Source organism: Azolla caroliniana, unplaced genomic scaffold (assembly GCF_043228905.1).
Source record: "Azolla caroliniana isolate FFs.n. ecotype wild unplaced genomic scaffold, voAzoCaro1.0.p SCAF_6, whole genome shotgun sequence".
NCBI classification, from domain to species: domain Eukaryota; kingdom Viridiplantae; phylum Streptophyta; class Polypodiopsida; order Salviniales; family Salviniaceae; genus Azolla; species Azolla caroliniana.
The window spans coordinates 6,085,606-6,102,701 of record NW_028230441.1 but is presented as its reverse complement, the minus strand read 5'-3'; the positions used below and the strand labels follow the sequence as shown (position 1 = coordinate 6,102,701).

General features: G+C 36.4%; 2 protein-coding genes across 5 annotated transcripts; one reads left to right on the top strand and one right to left on the bottom strand.

The window, feature by feature from the left end:
- Positions 1-517: 517 nt before the first annotated feature.
- On the top strand, positions 518-7,429 carry LOC147862833 (putative histidine kinase 4). Its single transcript, XM_087320800.1, has 9 exons — positions 518-1,856; positions 2,233-3,141; positions 3,705-3,821; positions 3,916-4,037; positions 4,127-4,352; positions 4,797-4,905; positions 5,022-5,532; positions 6,400-6,991; positions 7,186-7,429. Exons 1-9 carry the CDS (start codon positions 1,497-1,499, stop codon positions 7,396-7,398), a joined length of 3,159 nt encoding a protein of 1,052 aa, XP_087176926.1. The 5' UTR covers positions 518-1,496; the 3' UTR covers positions 7,399-7,429.
- Positions 7,430-8,694: 1,265 nt separating this feature from the next.
- Positions 8,695-13,361, bottom strand: LOC147862832 (uncharacterized). Of its 4 annotated transcripts, none has more exons than XM_087321920.1 (10): positions 13,083-13,361; positions 12,822-12,868; positions 12,599-12,653; positions 12,393-12,508; positions 11,720-11,806; positions 11,553-11,611; positions 11,281-11,468; positions 9,771-9,857; positions 9,093-9,197; positions 8,695-9,014 (listed from the first exon to the last, which is right to left on the bottom strand). In XM_087321920.1, exons 1-10 carry the CDS (start codon positions 13,320-13,322, stop codon positions 8,952-8,954), a joined length of 1,047 nt encoding a protein of 348 aa, XP_087178046.1. In that variant the 5' UTR covers positions 13,323-13,361; the 3' UTR covers positions 8,695-8,951. The 4 variants fall into 4 exon arrangements, with proteins under 4 accessions (XP_087178046.1, XP_087178047.1, XP_087178048.1 ...); XM_087321921.1 differs by having other exon boundaries at positions 11,281-11,459; XM_087321922.1 differs by having other exon boundaries at positions 12,414-12,508.
- Between the last annotated feature and the right edge of the window lie 3,735 nt (positions 13,362-17,096).

The following is a 17,096-nucleotide window of genomic DNA, read 5'->3' as shown; positions in this document are numbered from 1 at the left end:
TGAGACAGAAAACAGACAGAGAAAGAGATGGACACATCTCTCTTCCTCCTCCTCTTCTTTCTTTCATTCATTCATTCTCCTGTGTATTGACGTGATTTCCTGTAATGGCGATGGCATTACGCATTCATCCTTCTCCGTTCTTCTCGTATCTCCTTTATTTCTTTTTTTTCCTCAGCACTTTCTTTGGTAATCTTCATCATCCATCCATAGGTAAGTCATAAATACGCACCCTCTGTCTGTCTCTTTCTCTGTTTCTGTTGGGTATATTTGCTGAACCCACCAGATTTCCTGCTTTTTTCTTATTTCAAATCACTTTTCCCACGATTTTGTTGATCATTTCCAGATCTCTCTGTCTAGCCTATACACACGACACCATTCCTTTTTTCTCTTTTTCCTTTATTACAGAAAATGAAAAGAGACAGTAATGCTGTCTTTGCTCATCTGGCTCCGGATTCTTACTAATCGTAACTAAACAGAGTAATAATTATTATAGAAAAGACAGAGATTAAGAGCCATTTTTTCTACTTTTTACCTACTTTCAAATATCCATTTATCTCAATATTAGTATTATATGCTCTTACTATTATCTCTAATTGGGTATACACTGACCAAAACCTTCTTTACCTTTCCTTCTAAGTTTGTATATAGACAGAAAACTATCCTTATGAGGGCATCTTCCACCTACCTCTCATCTTCAACCTCAAAACCCCATCTTTTCTTCCTCTCATTGTCGTGCAAAACTCTCATTTGTTTGTTGATGTCTTTCGTTTTTATCTGCAGCATTTCTCAGAGTAATTGAAGCTCATGGACCAACAAATCCATTAGTCCCAACATCAACAAACGAGAAATACACAGCCCAATCTATACTTCACTCTCTTATGCTTTTTTAAAGAAGCTCATGGAATCGTATGCCTCCCTTCACTGCTATATAAACATATGAATTGAGCTTTATAGATACATACACGGTGAAATGAGTGCAATGTAGCCCTAAGACCGAACAAAGCCTTCAAATAACAGCAATTGGTAATATAGACTTGTGAGGGGATGCAATAAACCACACTTTTCAGCAGCCAGCAATCGTTGACATGTAAGCTAGAAAAAATAAAAATACACTTATGGTGAAATGAATGCAAAGTCAAACTCTAAGCCTAACAATTTTGCTTTGGAATTAAGTAATTGACGGCAGGGTGGAGTCAGATGCAATATGACCACAATTGCTCTAAAATATGAAAGAGCTGCCATAGTCTAAATTCATGAGTTGTACTATGACCACAGTTGTCTAGACTCTAAACCATGAAACACCTGCGGGGGTCTAAACTCTTGACATGGGGCAAATGGCCACACTTGTCTAAAGCATAAGAAGAGCAGGCACCGTATTTTGGAGTATTCAGGTCTCATGAGATGACAAATATGATCACAGTTGTCAAAATTATGAAAGAGTATAGGCAATAATCTAGAATTCTGAGGTGGCAAATATGACCGCAAGTTTCTGAACCATGAAAGAGCTACAATGGGGCACACCTAGGTGGGCTGCCATTAATCTCATCATTGCATGCATATGTGTTGGAACTGGGAAGCTTTCAGACACACTGGCAGTCGTGAGGTCACTCGAATCAGCCATATGGGCACCGTCCGGACTCATGGTAGCGGCTGTTCTCATATTTGGATGTAAGATCTTTGTGGGAATCATCCTTGGAACCATTGGAATAAATGTATGGTATTTTCATGCGAAGCCGCCTCAGCATTACTTGCCAGCATCTCTTGCCTTCAGTGGATTCTCATTAATTGAGTCACTATCTTGTGGGTGGCTTCTCAGACATCCACTGCAGTTCAAAAATGGTCGCATTTGCTGGAAGGTTGGCCATTAAACTCTCCTTTTTTTTTGTAATACATTTTGGCTTCAGGTTCTAAAACTCAGTATGAGGTGAAAACCCACAAAAAATGATTACAAGACAGTGACCAGGAGGCCAGTGCATTTCTTAACACCAGAAACATTCACAGAAGAGGGCATTCTATATGCTTCATCTATGAGTATTTGGGACATATCAAGAACTTAAAGACTGCTTAAATGAAAACCTGAAAATCTGAAAATCTGAAAATCTCATGTGTTGGAAGTTGATTTAACCATAATTCATATATCAGTTTTGTTCAACGCTTTTGAGTTCAGTCTTCACTATTTGTTGTGATCCTTATATTTTATGGTTCTGAGTCACAAAAGCTCTTTTGTTTCAGGAATCAAGGGAAGGAACACTCACAGTTGATACATTGCATGATGCACTGTGGCTATTCATTATTGCACCATTTTCAACATTCATCGCTGGGACAGGAAACGCTATCGCCCTTTCTGCATTTCAGCTATCTAATTGGAACCGTTTCTTGTTCGTCTGGCCAACATGGGTTCTTGGTGATCTCTCGGCCATTCTTTGCTATATGCCATGTATTCTCCACTTATGGAATTACTTCCACCCTAGTGTGAATCCTTCCAGCAGCCAAGATCCATCTGGATACTTTCATGGAATCAATGGCAAATTTTGCTCTTATCAATGCCAGAGTACAGAAGAAAATAAGGTGATCTTGCACCATGCTCTTGATATTGAGAATGCCTTAGCTGACAAAACTCAATCTTTGACTAATGATAATGCTCAGAACGGGATTGATTGGCCACAAAATCACTGTCTCGGATGTCGGAACTTGGTTTATAAGAGCTCTAACATAGTGATAGCACCATCCACAAAGAATATTGTGCCATGTGGTTATTGTAACTATCATGTGCATAGAAAAGGAGCAATTTCTCAACTCAAAGTGGAGAATTCCTTACAGCAAGATTGTATTCTGAATGGAGATCATCATTTCGTAATGCCCTCTGAACCCACTCCATTTTCTATTCGAGCATCTCTCATCAGGGTTATTGAGTGTGTGTTTTTATTTGTTACTCTCATCACACTGTCACTTCTCATATTTACCACCAAATTGAGCAAGAACAGGAATCTGCAAAGAGACTCTTACCTGGTCTTTCCTGTTGTGATATGGGCATCGTTTCGATTTAATCGGGTTGGCTTGCCTCTTGCTGTTGTAATTGTTACTATAATTGCAAGTGCGGGTACATCATCTCTACATCCAAATGAGCACTCATTGCTTCAGGTGAGATAAAATGGTGCAACATTCCTCTCCTTTTCATGATAAAAAGAAGACTAGATTTATACTTCAACTTGCTATTATAGATGCAAGTTCAGCAAATGTATTAATCTTTGTCACTATTGGTAGTTTAAAAGACCAAGTTGATGCTTTTATCTATGGTTTGGAGCAGACTGGTTTCAAAATTTTGATGGAAACCAACATTTAGACAGCATTCTTTGACATTAAAATTTTTCCATCCTATAAAAGATGAACATTCTTTCTTTGTTAGATTTGGACTTCCAACAATCGAAAAACAAACTGACGCATAAATTCCGTGGATTTGTTTTCTAGAAACCGTTATGAAAGTGTAATATATATTGCAAAAAGATGTAGACAACTTGCTTTATAATGTGGTGTGAAAAATCGAACAAAAGCACTATCAAAAAGTTTATGATCCAATGATCATCACCTGTTTTCCCTATTAGGAAACATTACTATAAAAATATTGAAACAAGACTAAGACGACAAGATTTGATTAGTCTTCTTTTAACGTGAAACCCCCTCAACTTTCTTCAGTTTTTCTGCAGGTGGAAATGTTTGTTTGTGTATTGGCAACTGTGGCAATAACTCTGGCAGCAATTGTACATGATAGAAAGCTGATGGAGGGGAGGTTGAATAGTATGAACTGTACCCTCGAGTTGCAAGTATGAAACATATTCCTAGATATGTTTGACAACTATCTTATTATAGAAACATCTGGAAATATAAATCGTTTAATGCTTTGTGATTGCTTTTCAGGTTCGTGAACGGACAATGGAACTTGAGAAAGCTAATCATGAGCTACAGGTGTCACAGGCAGCAGCAGAAGAGGCAAACAAAGCTAAATCAGAATTTTTAGCAAATATGAGCCATGAGATAAGGTAGAAAGTTTGAGAGAAATCATCTCATTGAAACTAAGTCATGTAAAAGGAAATTCGCAATGTTTTAGTGTTTATTTGACATTTTACAGAACTCCGATACATGGAATTATTGGGATGTCATCACTAGCATTGGACACAGAACTCAATGATGAACAACGTGAACATCTCGAGACAGTCTCGCAGTCAGCAGATTGCCTTTTGCACATTGTAAACGCAATACTTGACTTAGCAAAGATTGAAGCTGGAAGATTGGAGCTTGAGCATGTTCCTTTCAATCTTGTTGAGACGATAGGCTCAACGATGAAGATGTTACAAGTAAGAACACGCATGCTGTTGAACTTGAGATAGATATAATCTTGTTTTTTCATCCAATTGTTCTATTTAGCTAGTTGGCTTGTTTCCAAGACTCCAAGACTACTCACAGCATTCCCACCTTGAGGAAGTTATAATTGCAGACTAAAACTACACCTTAGGAAAATGACCCCATGGGAATTTCTTTTGGAGGTTTGCAAACCAAGTCTCGCCATGGGCATAGACCTGTGCCATAAATTGTATTCGGTTCCCCATGGATGTTAATAAAATATTGATCTATCTATGAAGGGCACATGAAAAGCATATCTAAGTCAGCTATTGAATCTTGGGCGTTGATGACAATGACACTTGGATGATAAAAATTGGATTCACTGCAGGGTTGTGTTTTCCCTTTTCCTTAGTGGTCATTAACTTATTCTACATCCTCACTGTGTGGATGCACCTCAGGTAAGAGCAAAACAGAAACGGTTAAATCTATCATGGGATGTGTCTCCAGAGGTGCCTGTTCACTTGGTTGGTGATGCTGGACGATTGCAGCAGTGCATACTGAATCTTGGTATGATGTCAAATTTTTTTATTTGAATGTATATCTAGTTTGAAGCTATTTCTGATTTTGCTTCTTCATGACCATTATCATATTTCAGCATTTGGAAACCTGTTTTTCTATTGCAGTCGGCAATGCCATCAAATTCACACAAGAAGGATCTGTCTCTCTCTCAGCAGAGCTATATCGAGGTGAGATTTCAGAGGAAGCTAATGCATTGGGAAGCTCAAGGATTATTGAGAACATTCAAAATCTCCTCCAAAAGGATATTAGCCCTTTGCAAAGTGACGTTATTGGTCAAGAACATTTTTTGATAGATGAGAATGTAAGTTGTGGAGAACTGCCAGAAAAATGCACTGATAACCCAAGATGGAGTGGTGGGGTTTCTATTTCTGAATCAGCAAGAGGAACCTCTGCCATCAGATTAAGTTTGAAAGGAAGGCAACCAGAGAGTGGCCCTTTCCATGACTATGATACTGAGGAAAGTAAGAAATTGACCTTATTGTTTTCAGTTATGGACACTGGCATTGGTATCAGTGAAGAAAAACAAAATGAGGTGTTCAAAGCATTCTCACAAGCAGATAGTTCCACAACAAGGTTGTATGGTGGCACAGGTCTTGGCCTGAGTATTGTAGAGAGGTATTTGACATTACCCTCTTTTCCCCTGCATCCTGTATTTTCAAAATTCATCTGGGCCACAATTGTTGCTTTATTGCTTTGTGCTAGCAAATCTTTCCCTACTGATTTGCAAATGCCTATTTTCAATTTCTTGACAGTCTTGTGATTGTAGTGTTTGAGCCACATGTTCATCCTACAAAAAAACCATTTCCCCCCAGTAAACTGGAAGAAATACCTTATAAACGTTTGCTACCTTATATTCTGGCATTGACGAGCCTCTCTGTGAGGCGAAATGCATTTGCCCATATAAAGTTACTAGGATTTTTGGCAATTTGTCTTGCTGTTCATCACTTTTCAATCTCTTGATTTTTTATTATAGATTTTGGTATTTTTTTATCTAACTTTTTTGATGTTGTGTTAATTAACTTGTTTGTTTAATTAATAAGTCTCTAACTCTTTATCCTTTGTTGTGTTAATTAGTTTTTTCTCCATTCTCATTCCCATAAGGTTATCTTTTTCAATTCCTTTTATGGGCTAGGGATTAGGAACTAATTCCCACTATATCCTTAACTCTATAACTATCCCTAATCCCAATCTTCTCACTATCTTCAATCCTACAATCCTAATATCCTAACTCTTTAAAACCCTCAAATGTTTCTTAAAATGTTTTTTAAACCATTCTCATTTACATTAGGCTCATTGGAGTATCTCTCAAGTTTTTAAATAAACTTTGTATCTCAGCACCCTACTCAGGGTAGCTTAGAACCCCTTTCTATTGGTGATATGGTGCACGTCTATTGAAAATTAATATTAGTATCAGGTTGGTTGGTTATAATGTGCATATTCCTTTTTTATTCTTCTTACATGTTTTGATGTCTTTGGGGACAGATTAGTTGGAATGATGGGTGGACGCATTTGGTTGAAAAGCCAGGTAGGAAAAGGGAGCACATTCTATTTCATAGCTTGTTTCAACAAAGGTCATCCAGATTGTTGCAAACAAGGACATGAGAAACCAGACATTGCTAGCATGGGGAAGGGGTACTTGCAGAAGTATACTAGCCCAGAGACTATGATTCACTATACGAAAAAGACCAACTGGGGAAAACTGTCAGAAGTTCCTAGCACTGTCCAGGCAAATGCGTTTTCCAAAAGCAACGAATTAATGTTGAACGTAAGTGCTAATGATGTGCTGCATGATCTTGGGCAAAGACAAAGACAAGAAAGCTACATATGGAAAAGCTCCACAAATAATCCTGATGAACATATGCCAACGAACGTAGCTACAAATGGTACAAACGAAAACATTTTTAGGGGTCTGAATATATTGCTTGCAGAGGACAACTTGGTCAATCAGAAGGTGGCTTGCCAACAACTCAAGAAATTCGGAACCGAAGTAGATGTTGTGTGTGATGGCCAACAATGCCTCAAAGTTCTTAGCATGAATCGAGACAAATATGATCTCATTCTCATGGATGTACAGGTAATAAATATGATTCATATCCAAATGTTCTCTACTCTCCAAATTGACCAAGTAGGAACTCTGCAATTGTTTTGGCTTCAGTTTCACTTTCATAAGATATACATACACACACACACACACACACACACACACATTGAGACGGTTATGAATTTGATTTGGAGTGAATTTTAAATAATTTGATAAACTGTGAGCAGATGCCTGTTCTGGATGGTTTGCAAGCAACAAAGATGATAAGGGCAGATGAAAAACAACATGGATTCCCGAAGAAACCAATTATAGGGCTCACAGCACATGCAATTCAAGGTTACAAGGACAAATGCCTCGATGCTGGAATGGATGCATATGCATGCAAACCGTTCCAGTTGAAGCAACTTATTGAAGTGATCCAAAGAGTCATGGAAAAATGAAACCATGTTATGAGGCAATTCATTGACGTTCATCAACAACAAAGGGACAATATGCTTGCTCTTGTTAATTGCCTGCTTTAGCCAATAAGTAGTATCACTACTTTTCACTTATTCTTTAGGTCTCTGGAGAACGGGAATGGAATTTGTGGTCATTTATGCAACTGAAATTTATGTTGTCATCAAGAGATGGATCTGAAAATCCCAAAGAATTTGAAAAAGGATTCCATTCACAAGCTGTGCAAATTATCCCATATACATATATATCGACAGTTTTAGGAATCCACTCTGCACTGTTGAATAAAAAATCATGCAGAATGAAGACTTCCAGTACTGGAAATCTAACAGTGAAGTCTGCATCGTCTTCCGAAGCTCCAGTAATGGTTTATCTCTTCCATCATGATGATAACAAAAAATGTACTTGTTCTCTGGTTCACGTTTTACCGCAGTTTTAGTTTTCAGTCCTGGAATTTGTACCAGGATGGCTTTTTAGCTAAATTTTCTGTCACTTCAAAATCTAAATTTAAAATAGTAGAGGTCATCTCTGGGAAAGCTATGCTGATTGTTATTCTTCAGAATAGACAACAAGACCACTAAAAATTAATCCCAATTTACTTTCACAGTTTGCAGAACTGCTGTCTCCCATGTGAATGTGTACAAGGGAAATTAGTATAGTTTTATGAATCACTCTAAAAAATAGGATTATCTGTGGATGTTTGTTGAAGGAAAATTAGTACAGTGTTTTATGAATCACTCCAAAATCAATCAATTAATTGCACAGGACCTCAAAAGTAGAAGAAATATTTCCAGTGTAAAAAGGATACCAAGGAAATCACCCCAACTCATGAACTTTAAATTGATAGAACGTGATACAAAAGCAAACCTCTTCTGCAGGTAATCCACTATCTGATTGGTAGCTACCTTTTACAAAGCCAAAATTAACTGAATCATTAGCCCTTTCTAGAGGATGTGCAACATGCCATCCGTTGCGCTACTCTCACTCAGCAGCATTGAATGTGGTCAAGATAGTCTAGGATTATATTACAAAAAGGACGTTTCTGCTTTTTGGTTATTGTATTAATGGTGATGGGTAATATTGAGTTAATCTCACTCGTGAAAATCTTGGCAATCTCAACCCTTCATTGAGTTCATCACTAAGAAGACCCTATGAGAGGCCATAACAGCAATTATTGCTTGCAATGATAGTGAGATCACTTATCAATACACCATTCCACAATATATTAACTGTTCAGGCGGCAAAACATATAATCATATGAAAATTGCTTCCAGATACACATCGTTAAGAAAAATGTCTCACTAATGCTTATCAAGACATAATATGACAGTGGATAATTTACTAAATTAGAGATCACTAGCAACGAAGGCAACCTCTACAGTGAGGGTTGTCTAGTAAGCATGTGGATCATAAAGATAAGTACAAATTTTCTTAAAGCAGAGCAGAGCCCTCTTTACAAATATTGTGCTAGAATTTTATAACACTGCAGCCCTCTCCGGTGAACAAGCTATCAAATTAACTCATTTTTAAGAACAACATTTTATTGTTCAGTGCTTGCATTGACCAGTTCAATCCTCAGAATAGAAGCCCGTATTTGTTCTTTCTAATGCATAAAAACCAAACATAGATTAGAGAGAATCACCACCACTAGACATGAGACAACTGCGAAGAATAGAGTCACCTGTTCTATTGTGACTCGCAGAGCTTCGACAGCAACTGCACGCGTTTCAGGATTCTGTATAGAACTTGCACCCCACACAGTTGCAATATATTTACGTTCGTCTTCCTGTTAACCAAGATTATAATGGTTTTAGAGCCCGTACATCTCTGTGAGATCTCATTCCCTACTCTTTTTTATCAGAAAAAATACCAAAAACATCACTACCTATCTCAGTTTTTCTCAAAATATCGCTCATGATTTACAAAAATTATGAGAACACTCTGCAGTGGTAACTTTGGTACTAAATAAATATACATAGACGAAGAAGGCATATTATTTGCCACCCTCCAACAATAAATATACACTGACGAAGAAGAAGGCACAGTGCAATTTGTTTTTATTTTTATAATTTATTCTTGGGGGGTATTGTAGAGAATTCCCTTGAAAAAGAACTTGAAGGGTGGTCTTGAAAATTTTGCAAAAACCCAATCTAACAAACGCAACTCAGTCTACCATAGGTAAGTCATAATAACACACCCACTCTCTCTCTCTCTCTCTCTGATTTGTTCATCCGTTGAGAAACAATCCACTCTAATATCAGACACGATGTTATTCAGGATGTCACACTTCCAACTTTCAGTAGTTTTTCTTTGATACTGTTCTAGCAAAGAAACATCACTTTGGTGAATTATCTCTCACCTCCAACAATTCTAAACGAGATTCTAGCTGGCGTTGAAGGGCCTTCAACTGAAGTGAGATATTCTTACCATCAGTTGCATTCTGGGCCTGAGAGAGAAAAAGTAAATAATAAGACATCTGCATAAATGATACCCCTTAAATAGTTTCTGTACCATTACAAATGCATAAATGAGAAATACAAATAATTTTACATAGGTTGTTTCGTCAGAATCTCATTGAGCTAATATTTGGTTTCCACGGTAAAACTATCGTTTACAACAATTTAGTCTCAATTCCAAAAGGCTCAAATAACTTTTAGATTACATCTAATTTTAAAGACTTCCAACAATATATTCTTCCCCTTTTTAATTTAGTGTGCAACCAGCCTCAACCAGCCTACAGATGGGCTATGCACACGTGTATTGAGATTCCACAAATTTTGTTTAATTGGCAAGAGAGATCCTCGTTGTTTGCTGCTAACCCTCAAAATAGAAAAAGGAATCACTATGCCAGGTCTGTTGTATCATGTCTTTCTGTATAGCCTTGCACTGATTCTGTCAACCTACTAAGAATCCATTACCATGGGCAATCATACTTCGGCTTATTTATAAGGGATGATTGATTGCATGCAATCTATACTCATAATAAGGCTAAATGTAGCTATCACCTGTGTCATGAATCAAAGCTCACACCTAACATGTAACGAAAACAACGGTCATGTATATTTTGATAATATGGCATGCATATGATAAAATGTATATTAATTTGGGCATAAAAAATGTCTTCCCAACACATGATAAGGGATGATAGATTGCATGCTATCTATAATCATGATGAGGCCAACAAATACTTACAAAATTGATCTAGCACCTGTGTCATGAATCAAAGCTGAGCTATCACCTGTGTCATGAATCAAAGCTCGCACCTTCTAACATGTAATGAAAACAATGGTCATGTATATTTTGATAATATGGCATGCATAAGATAAAATGTATATTAATTTGGGCATAAAAAATGTCGTCCCAACACATGATGAGGGATGATAGATTGCATGTAATCTATAATCACGATGAGGTCAACAAATACTTACAAAATTGATCTAGCACCTGTGTCATGAATCAAAGCTCGCACCTTCGAACATGTAACGAAAACAACGGTCATGTATATTTTGATAATATGGCATGCATAAGATAAAATGTATATTAATTTGGGCATAAAAAATGTCGTCCCAACACATGATGAGGGATGATAGATTGCATGCAATTTATAATCACGATGAGGCCAACAAATACTTACAAAATTGATCTAGCACCTGTGTCATGAATCAAAGCTTATAAAGTGTAAGCAAAAAGATAGTCATATACATTTTGATAATATGGCACGCATCAGAAAAAATGGATCTAAATAGCCTGGGCATAATATTGCAGTTTCAAGACATAAAGAAGACTGAAAAGGCCAAAAGAGTAAACAAGATGTCCTACAAAAAATGGTTAAACTGCTATAACAGCAAAATAGTTCGCTTAAATACTACCATGACATGAAGTAGGCTACTCATCCACGTTACATCTGCCGCACAAACATCCACAGCTTTAACAGCACACTCACACATGCAATCTATCTTGATCAAGAACTCCTGTAGCAGTGCCTCGCTGGCACTGGCCAGACAACTGGCTTCAGGCAAACTCTCCATGCAAGTAACCACTTTTCTTTCTGTCAAATCTGTTCAAAATTAAACTCAAAGTGGCATTACCGAAAACACTTAAAGGTAGTTCCTTCATCAAGAATCCAACAGCAGCGCATTACCACAATTCATCGATGAAGCATTCTCTGCTTGCAGCAGCGTAGTAAGCAAGTCCATTACTCTGAAATAGAATTCTTGTCAAATTGTGCTAAGTTTTCAATGGAAGATACTTTAGAACATATTACAAAAGAACTATGGCTATGAAATATTTAAACAGGAAAAAGCATACTCATTAAACAGCTGTTCCTTGGAGTATATGATCAGATTGAGTTGTTTCAGTCTAATTATCAAGCATGGTGGCAGAAGTTGGCATTTACTGTTGAAATATATCAAAGCTAATGAGTTGTGTTTGAACAAATCATAAAAAGATTCCAGTTATAAGATGTATATTAAGGAAAACCCCAAGATACCCTGGGATTTTCTTTATTTCTCAAATTCTCCTAATTTATGTACAAATATTTCCTCAAATGCCCAACGTTAAAACATAAAAAGACTAAGGGGATTAATTAACCATACAATTTCTTAGATAGTACATATAAAAGAGCGAACAGCAATGAGTAATTGCTTAAATAGTACATATAATAGAGAAAACAGGAATGATTTGATGAAAGTATTCACATAAAATTGCTTTTATAGGGGTTGACCGAGAACATTTGGAGAGAACAAAATATTACGGGCATTTCGGGCATCTGAGGAAATAGACAAAAACATCGGGGCACTTCAAAGTTGGACAAATATATACAAGTAAAATTTACCCTCATACATTATTTTATTTATTCCCGAAGCCCGTATTGCTCCCTCTTATAAAAGCTGCTATGTACCAGAATATATTTACCTCTTCCTTCTTTAAGCTCAATTAAGCCAAATAAGACTTCCATTACAGTTGACCAGAAATACAATACCTAAGAGGATAAAACATATACCAAGATTCTCCCATGGTTGCATTTGTTGTAAACTTGTTTGAGGCTCTACATATCTTACACCCTTCCTCTCTGACCCATTGTGTAATTGACAATATCTATGTAATAAACAAACATATTAAGCAATGGATTCCTATTACAATTTTTTAAACCATATTCATTGTAAAGAGTAAGGTAAAGGATTTCACCTGTCTAATATCCAAAGAATAGTTTCTTGATCCATCGAATGATAGCACAACATTCCTAAAACAATGCACATAAATAAAGAAATCAATGCCTCTCTATTTCTCTCTGGCTTCCGAGCACTGCTGACAAGACAGAACGATACTGAGGAAGATGTTTCATTCCAGTGTGTATACACATTCATACACACACATAAAGATAGGTAAAAAGGAAGCAGAAGATTGCTACCTGCGATTTTCTCCAGTCTCGGCAGGAACTACACCCAGCTTAAGGACCTATATATGTATATATACATAAGTACAAATATTACAGAACAATTCCATTTTGAGCTCATTTCTGAGACAAAGAAGTAGAGGATTTCGGTAACTCTATTGTTATTCCACGTTCGAAGAAGTGTATATGATTATAAATAAATAAATATATATATATATATATATATATATATATATAGAGAGAGAGAGAGAGAGAGAGAGAGATTCGATGCTTTACCATTTGAGCGGGATCGAGAGGAGATGACAGAGCAGCGAAGAAGAGGTGAGACACATCTTCTGAGAGATGACCTGCTGCTTGATCGGCATGGGCGTCTTCTGTGTCAAGTTCTTGGTTTCTGGTCGGAGCAGAGACAAAGAAGGAGGCAAAGCCATGGAAGAGCCAGTCTATTACTTCTGGAGACTGTGTTTCCCATGCGAGAAGCCATGGCTGGCATTCCAACCAATCCAAGCGATCCATCAAGTAAAAGTTTTGTTTGTTCCAAAATAACAGACCTTCAAACACTTCAAAGGCTTTAATTGTGTGATGTGTCTTTTGTATTATTAATAACACACACACACACACATATCTTTTTAACGTCTAATGGAGAACTGATTGTGATCTATGAGACGGACGGGGCCGCATGGAGAGATAGATAGATAGATTCTAAGGAAAAGTACCAGGATACCCCTGGGAGTTCGTCTATTTACCAGAATGCCCCTGGAAATTCCAAATTTACTAAACTATCCCTATGTCCAAAAAAATACACTTTATAAAGTAATTATACACTCAAATCTACAAGCCCTATTTACCAGAATACCCTTAAACCTAAACTTATTTACCATAATGCCACTATATATCTATTTTGACCTATTTATACCACTTTTATTTTTCAAAATACATCATAAATCAAACTAAATTATCAAAATTAAATTATATATAAAAAAATTCAATTGAAAGGTCACCTTAAAATCAAATTCTATGAATTTACATCGAGTTATACTAGCTTAATCCCATAAAACCAAATTTGTGATTGAAGTGACCAAAATTTAATCTTAAAACCAAAACATTTGATCGCACACCAAATTTTACCATTGGGATGCCATTTTGAAGCCAAATTCCATGAATTTGCGAATTCACAAACAATTTGTGGCCAAAATGTCATTTTAAACGAAATCTCACATAACATTTTGCTATTAAAATGCCATCTTAAACCGAATTTCATGATTTTACACTCGCAAACCAAAATTAATTATTGAAATGTAATAATTACATGTTATCAAAATTGTTTGTGAATCCGCAAATTCATGGATTTTGGCTTCAAAATGGCATCCCAATGGTAAAATTTGGTGTGCGATCAAATGTTTTGGTTTTAAGATTAAATTTTGGTCACTTCAATCACAAATTTTGGTTTTATGGGATTAAACCAGTATAACTCAGTGTAAATTCATAGAAGTGGATTTTAAGGTGACCTTTCAATTGAAATTTTTTATATATAATTTAATTTTGATAATTTAGTTTGATTTATGATGTATTTTGAAAAATAAAAGTGGTATAAATTGGTCAAAATAGGTATATAATGGCATTATGGTAAATAAGTTTAGGTTTAAGGGTGTTCTGGTAAATAGGGCTTGCGGATTCCAATGTATAATTACTTTATAAAGTGTATTTTTTTGGACATAGGGGTAGTTTGGTAAATTTGGAACTTCCAGGGGCATTCTGGTAAATAGACGAACTTTCCAGGGGTATCCTAGTACTTTTCCCTAGATTCCATTATCATCTTCGAACATCAATTATGACCCATGAGACCAAAAATATTACATTTCACGTGATACATGTGAAAGTGATTAGCGACTCTCAACGTTCAAGAGCTTTACCAATGAATGTTGGAATCGAGAGTGCACATTGTGGTTGTGAGCGATGGTCAAATATTATCTAAAGCAGAACATTGCATCGAAGTGTGATACTCAAACTCTTGAACTTGTTTAGGGCAAAGTATGCATAGTCGGTCACTCTCATCAATCGTGCCCCAATGCCCCGTTTGACATCGCAATGCATGTGAGCTAAGCCACATGGAAGCAATGGTTCGAATGGCAGACAACGGGATGGTCTCTAACTTGTATCAATGTGTACAACTTCCCTATTTTGCAAAGAATATGGTGTTTGTAGTTAGGTGCAACATATGTAGTAGTATAATGTGTGAAGCGTGAGCCTCCACCTTTGTCCTATGTAATGATACATTGATGTTACAAAACAGCCTCATTTACAGAGGAAACTAGTGATGCAGCATGAAGCAAGAGTGTTGCATCCCATCTACCAAACCGTTTTTCCATATCTTGCATCCAACCATAACACAAAAATTTGCTTTTATTTGTCTTTTGGATCTTTTGCTTGGACCCCATGTTATTCTAGAAAGTCGATATGAAGAGCTTTTTTTAATGTTAAGTATATATTCAACAACCCTTTCCATGGCCATGATCTCAATGGGAAGGGATCCCGTCTCAAGGAGGAGGGTATATGGCATTTGTTTCTTAACTTGAAGAAACTTTGTACGAAAATGTTTTTGGACATTTTCAAACTCTTGCCAAGTAGATTTAGGGATGTTATCACTGTAGAGAAGCACTAGTGTCGAAAATGTATTTATTGAGGGCCCAACACTTAATATCTCTATTTTTGCATGTTTTCTGAAATGCATAATATGCTCTCTTTCCCACCTATAAGTGGTGTGTAGCACATTTGGTCTATCTATGATTTGGAGGAACTTCAAGCCCAAGATATTTGAAGCTTTCTACACATTCAAATGGTTCATTATTGTACATAATACATGGTTGATCTTTTTTTTGGCACTTCAGAAGTATAAATTTTTTTTCGAGTTATTGACACTTAATTTAGTATGCATGCAAAAATTTTCCAATACCTTCATAAGTTTTTGTGGATCTCATAAAGTATTTGCAAAAAACACTACAACATCTGCATATAATAAAAGCATGATATCGATATTCCCAATACTAACTTCTTCAAAACCTTCTTCTTTTACAAACTTGGCAATGAAAGTTACGAATTGTCAATTAATTGAATGGATTTCTAGTAAGTTAAGGGATAAGTTTATGTATTGGAAGTCGCAATCTTGGCCATTCCATGTATGCTTGAAGGTTGTACAATATATTATAGAACCCACGATATTATTTTACTTGCCATTGTTGCCATGGACAAAGAAGGTTTTGCATTCAATTTTGCAACCTCTTCAATATTTGTGGAGGAAGAGGGATAAGACGGGAATCACATGGGTTGTGTGGAATCATCTAACAACCCCTAAGTGCTTGGGGGAAGCTGTAATATTGGACTTACCATACATATGATGGCTTGCAGATTTTCATTATTACAAGACATGTGTTCAAACTCACAACCATAGATATCTATTATTCAATATTTCTTTGAGAGAAAGGGTTTAACATATGGGAGAACAACGATTAAGGCTTCATGGTGGTAATTATTAAATGGATGCATTTCACTTAGGATTCCGTGCTCTTCATGTGTTCAACACTTCGTTGTCTCATGGAAAGAAAAGCTCTCGCATTATTTGTATGGAACCCATAATTTAGTAGAGTTATTTGTGTCTTCTAGGTTTTATGTTGGCCTGGAAAGGAGAGATTGTGCTCGCAGTTTAATCACTTGTTTCATTTGGGGTTCAAAGAGGTTGGAGATAGAGTTGATGCTCCATCTCAAAGAATTTTGGAGTTTATTGAAGCCCGCCAATTATTACACGTACTACCCAATTATGGATTTTGGCAACAGTCACTACGAAATATTGTATTGATGCAAGGTCCTTTACCTTTACAAACAAAAGAGCAACAATGGATTGATTGGTGTTTATAAGGTTAGACATCGTTTTTACAAGTGATTGTTAATCTCTTGTATCATTGTTCCATTGAGTCTCTTCAATGGATGTCATCTAAGGCTGAACAAGAATGGAAAATACGTAACTTTGATCATGGATGGTAGCAGACTTAAAACGTAGTTGGCATTCTAAATTGCCATTAGCAAAGCTCTTCATTTGAAAAGTTTTGATTGGTGCTTTGCCTACCTTTGGGATTACCTCTAAAGCAACATGGAATAGTGATAGGCAATTGCTTTTTTTGCATTGTTCAAATGGAAGATAGTACTCATTGTTTCATACAAAGGTTGATTGATTTCAAACTTGGAGTTAAAATTCTCAAATTTAGCAAGTTTTATCGCAGGTCGACCCAAAATTAG